At 38.4% G+C, this 6155-nt stretch overlaps 1 protein-coding gene across 1 annotated transcript; it reads left to right on the forward strand.

Moving 5' to 3' along the window:
- The first annotated feature begins 1310 nt into the window (after positions 1-1310).
- Positions 1311-2876, forward strand: LOC138046480 (G2/M phase-specific E3 ubiquitin-protein ligase-like). Its single transcript, XM_068893110.1, has 3 exons — positions 1311-1481; positions 2014-2100; positions 2376-2876. Exons 1-3 carry the CDS (start codon positions 1311-1313, stop codon positions 2874-2876), a joined length of 759 nt encoding a protein of 252 aa, XP_068749211.1.
- Positions 2877-6155: the final 3279 nt, after the last annotated feature.

Raw genomic sequence — 6155 nt, forward strand, 5'->3', positions numbered from 1 at the left:
ACTCAGTGATCTTGGTGTTTCAAGCAATCTGATTGGTTCGCTATCTCGGAGGAATTGAGCATTATTCACTCCCTACGGAGTGAATAAGGCTTGATCATTTTCCAGTACAATAACTGCATTGCATTACCTTTACCCTATACATTGTATTATTTGAATTGTGAAATCTCCATTTACCAGGCACCTACTATTAAGTGGCCACTAATCAAAGGCCTAACAGTTTTTGAATATTGTAAATTTAACCCATGTGAACTGGCCACTTCCCCACTTTAACCACATTATTGTGACAGCACATTTACGATACTCATTATGAATACAATCTGTGTCCACGAGTACCTACACTTGTATGTTTTTCTTCCTCAGAGACCAAGCAAAGGCAATCAAGGGAGTTTGGAAGACTTCATATATAGGTACAAAAGAAAGATGGAGTTCAATGGTTCAGTTCACAAAGGGTGTCTGTGGTTGTTTTGACAAACAGAAAAATATGCTATTGAAATTTCTCTCTCTCCAGATCCCAACCTCATCTCAAAGCAAAACATGTCATCAGGTCTCGCATCTATAATTCAAATATATATCATAGAATGACTAGTTAACAGCGCATTCACATACATGTATGGCTTACAAGTTATTTCTTTCATGACATTGTGTGATACAGTTGGATTATTATAAATCAAGAACTGTGTTATGAGTACACATACTCAAATAGATATTACAATGCCTTCAAATCATTTTTTAGTGACAGTGGAGAGGAAAGTTTAACAGTTACTGGAAAGCACAGTAGGGCAAATTCTCCTGTTCCTGGACCATCCCATGTATTGTCTCAGCCTGAACAGATCAACCAGTTAATTGAAATGTTTCCAGATTCAACCAGGGAAGATATATCAACTTCTTTAGCTGTCCATGGAACAGTTGCCAGAGCAGCATTGTCATTGTCAACCACCTTGACAAATGATAAAGATGACAGTGATAGTGACCTTGCAGAGCCAGTCTTTCCTCCTAGGGGCAGTGATTACAGACCAGCTACTCTTTCTGGGTTACTGGAAGACCTGAAAGATAATATGAGCAATGACAGAGAAAAGCTGAAGGTTGATGAAGAGGATTTACTAAACGATGCTATGGCATACTATAAAGATGTAAATTTTGATCCAAAGAAAAAACTCTGAGTCATTTACAACAAGCAGCCAGCCGCAGACACTGGTGGAGTAACTAGACACTTCTTCACCCAACTACTCCACCTGTTGTCTGTAGAATTTTTCCATGGGGATGATTACAAAATTCCTATTTACAATTCTCATGTGGTTGCATCGGGCATGATGACGCTCGTAGGAAAAATAATAGTTCACAGCATTCTTCAAGGAGGTCCGGGCTTGACGATCTTCAGCCCCTCAGTGTATCACTATTTGGCAACAGGGGATGTCGATGGAGCAATCCAGAAAATGACAATTAATGACTGCTCGTTAAGGATCAAGTCCTATATCAACATGGTTAGTGAATTTAAGGTTCTATTATTTTGACTTTTATTACACTGTATTGACCGAGCCATGATAAAAGTCTGAAACAAAAAACATCTGAACCCAAAAAAAAACAAAAAAACAAAACAAAAACAGGACTATTATGTTGTGTAGACATGCTAAATATTCTTGTTACACTGTACCTGTTGTGCTGGGTTTAAATAGTTTCATACTAGCCATGGGATCACCAAAGTCGAATTATGTAGTGTACGGTTGTAAGTATTATTAGGCATGTCTACCCGCCACAGAAATCTGAGAATAATATGGTTATAATGAGGTCAACCGTAGTGTTGCAAGCAAGCCCTATGAGCCAGTAAACATACTGAGCACTGTTTCTTATGCCAACTCGAAGGACTTCAATGCCTTTGACTTTATCAAGACTCTTAACTTTGTAATGTTAGATGTATGTGATTGATCATAACACCAATGAAGGCACAATACATACCGGTAATTGTATGAACAAGAATGTTTGTGGCATTAAACAACACTTTGCATGTCTGAACAGGTCGCAGAGGCAGTTGATGTGGCCACATTAGATCCAGATGAAACAACAGATATTTTATCAGAGTGTGGACTTACCTTTACCTTGACTGTAAGTAAAATGATTCTCATGCTGACTTACATATGCACTATGGACTTAATTCTGGTTTGGGGATGACAATAGTGAAGAGGAACAACTATGAACTCCCTTCCACTAAAAGCAGGCTTCAACGTGACACTGATTCATTGCAGTTGCACAACAATCCAGATGTGTACCCACATTGTTTGTAAAGGAAAAACCTATTTCCCATTTTTTCCTGAAAATCAAAAAGAATAGCACTGTAGCAACTTCTACATTGTTCATGTAAGGTCCACTTCTCTCCTCAGAATGAAAACAAGATGAGAGTTATACAGTCCATAATCATTCATGATGTAATTGGAAGGCCAAAAATTGTCCTTGATCAACTGAGAGATGGCCTTGCCACTTTAGGGTTTGGTACAAAAATGAAGAAGTTTCCAGATCTCTTCCAACAGTTGTTTGTTCCTGGAGAGGCTGAATTGAAGGGTGCTCATGTAATTACTGTGCTCAATTTCCCACCATCACTCAGTGAAGAGGAAACAACAACAAAAGGCTACCTTCTTGAGTTTTTGCAGAAAGCAGAGGCAAAAATGCTACAGGAGTTTCTTGTTTTCACAACAGGGGCACCCTGTTTGCCCAACTTTGGGTATGGGAAAATTGATGTGAAATTTGGTAGTGATCCCTTGATATTTGCCTCAACATGCTTGCAGAGCTTGACTCTGCCAAAGAACTTTCCCGATAAAACCACATTTTTGTCATCAATCAAAGCCAGTATGAACACAACTGGCAGATCCTTCAACTGCGTTTGATTTTTAAGGAGAAACTTTGGTGTTCTACTGTAGACTGGAACATTGTTTATATATATGTATATATATATATAATGACATTGCATTCAAACCAAACCATTGTTATTATTGTTATGTTGCTTTAGTATAGTTCACTACACAGTTACTGTTGGGGTTGTTGTAATTGAAAAATAAGTGATTACACTGTAGTTGTTGAGAATTTTAATAACATGTTGGGTTAGCCTCTCTTCTTAAGGTGAGTTACGTGGACTGGGCTTCAAGTAATTGTGCAATTTCAGCCAACGTATCATTGTAGAGATTAATCCCAAAGTTTCTGTCATCTATGGTAACGTTAACAGATTGCTGTAAAAGTGTTAGGTTGTGGTCATCCAGTGGGCGTGACGTGTTGGGAACTTCCACGAAATTTTCTCGATCTGTACTCACTGGTCCATTCCAGTCTATTCCATACTGATCAATTTCTTCCTACAGTGTAAATAGGTGATGACAAAAAATCAATATTAATAACGCAATTAATAAGCAGTATGTATTATTTTAACTAATAGCAAATTTAGAAAACAATTATGATCAGTTGAAAAGATTATTAATTTTTGCCAGCTGGACTCAAGGATACCTTAAAAATGTGCTACCACAGCAGTTAAACGTACATGTATGACCTCACTAGCTTGGTAAAGATGCTCTACCACTGAGCTTCAGTGTACAGAAGACTGAAAGAAGCTTAAACCCAGTTGTCAGAAACAGTATGATTTACAGTGTATGCACGTGTCAACATAACTGCGTTCCCCTTCAAAAACGTTCAAGGATGACCTTTACCCAAACATGTGCCAACATCGTAAAGAACATTAAAATAGCAGGGGTTTTAATAAATATGTACACACCTGTGTTACTGGATCTTGTGCATTTTGTAATATTCTCTGACCAAACTGAGTGAAGTGGAGACCACTTATCCACAATTGCATTGGTGTCTTGTTCTTCTCTGTCGATAAAGGATGGTGAACCCATGCATTTTTCCAGGTTTGCAGGTGCTTGTTGATCATTGGCAAGTATACATAATGAAGACACCAAATGTGAACATCATTGTCTGCATCAAGCAAGTGATTTACTTCAAGATATTGAAACAATTGATAGAACAAAGAAAGGCACCCTCCATAAACATCTCGCCACAAACGCTCTATCCTTTGGTTGTGAGTGCTTTTGCCTGAAAAGTAGTAAAATATTTCGTTATATAGTTTGTCAAAGCTGTTCCACAATCCTGAATGGTAGTCCCGTGCGTGAAGTACAGTAAAGGAACCACTTTCATATTTTTTCCTTATTTGCAAAGTGTTTATACATCACTATAAATCTCCATAATATTTGCTTGGTAAAAATGACTAATATTTGCAAGGCTGAAAAGGGCTTTAAAACAAGTAAAAAACCGATTGTGTATTTGTCTATCAAGGATTTTCACGTACGTGATGAAACTGTTCTTGCATCATCATCATCATCATCATCATCATCATCTTTTCCTTTTTCCTCTGAGGGAAATAGGGCCTTAACTGTTCTTGCAGTGACAGTTCAATTGGCGAGACAATGAGGAATGTGCAAATTCAAGAACATTCCACTTGGCATGTAATGACTCTGAACCTGCCTACGTGAAACTCCTTCGCATTCTTTTAGCTGGTGTATACTCTGCACGGTGCGAGCCTTTCACAAATGCAGAATTGTTGAAGGCCTAATGATCCAACAATGGAAACCTACTCTAAAGAAACGCATTCATTGCTACATAGCGAAACTCTTCCCATTGGGGTCAAACAACCCTGGGGATGGCTTACTGGCGAAAATGTTCGGTTTTTTTTTTACTGAATTTTTTTGCCTTCTAAGTATTAGTCCTAACTATAGACATTTTTGCACAGTGTTTCTACAATATATTGCAAAGTCTTTATACATAACTATATAGTTTTGCAAAGTATTTATACATAACTATATATTTTTGTTTAAGTATTTCAATACATGTAAGTGCAAATACAATATATTTTTTCTACAACTATTAAGCCCTTCCTTACTAGAATGCTTTTGAAGTGGGATGTTACAAAAGCAAAACGAGAAATGGTTGAAAAAGAGACAGACAACGGAGGCAACACTCGTACCAATACCTTTGGGCAATAACAAATAAGAAAATGAGTGAACAAGTCTGATTGGCTTTTGGTTTCACCTCTGATCGGTTGACAAAGTGTTCCAACAAAGGTGTGTACATGCATCAGGGGTTTCAATAGAAGCCGGTTACCGGCGGTATACCACCGCCTGCTTTGCCTCTCACCGCCGGCTAGTTTGCCTTGATTTTCACTAAAAATGCTATCATAAATTTGTCAAACTATCATGGACGGCTATTTCAAAAGTTATTGAAACCCCTGATACATGTAGTTAAACCCCGTTTTATGTTAATCATTGTTCTTTATGATATTGTCACCTGCAATGATGCTACCACACCCAGGCCCTCGCAGAGGGTGATTTAGCATGTAAAATCCCACATCATAGTTTTCACCTCCTTTGTCACAGCGTATGCGGGAAGGCAGTCCAAATGTAGCCACAGCTTCGGTAAAAAGATTAAGAACTGTCACAGCTTTCTTATTTGATGAAGCATGTAAGTAAACCGGTAGTCTTGAAAAGCCATCTATTCCTGCGTGGACGGCAATTCTCCACCTTGGAGGAAAAAAGCATTGTCTTTAAACCCATAATGTGAAGACCCTTGCCACATGAATAGCCTGAGTTAATAAGACTAGCATAAAGCCATTGTTTAGTACGAAATGTACCTTATCAACTTGTGATTGCCATCGATGTGCCAAAGTGCAAGGGGTCCTGAAACACGGTACACATGGCGAGGAATTGATTCCCTCCACCTTTGGTGCACATCAGTTCTGAGCAATGACTGCCGAACTCTCTCCCACTGTATCTGAAAACGTTGACTGCGTATGTGACCCATCAGCATCCTTAGCCCTATTCGTGGATGTCCCCTTTGTGCATCTCTAACCAGTTCATCAAGCTCTTCATCACTTATGTTACTGTAGGTACCTGAAAGTTGCATTTGTTTTGCGTGTTGAATACAAGTAAATAAAAGTAAATAAAGTAAGTAAAAGTGAATAAATACTACTTGTTATTATATGTATGTCAAGTGACTAGACGATGCTGAAAGTCTGTTACCCTTGACCTGTAATCGGCCAAAAATGTAGGCTACCCATACCCTATTGTTTTTCTTACATACAGTGTACAGTACAGTGAGTCAGGCTGGATTCAGGTGATGGACCTTGA

This window comes from Montipora capricornis, chromosome 4 (genome assembly GCF_036669925.1).
Source record: "Montipora capricornis isolate CH-2021 chromosome 4, ASM3666992v2, whole genome shotgun sequence".
Classification (NCBI taxonomy): domain Eukaryota; kingdom Metazoa; phylum Cnidaria; class Anthozoa; order Scleractinia; family Acroporidae; genus Montipora; species Montipora capricornis.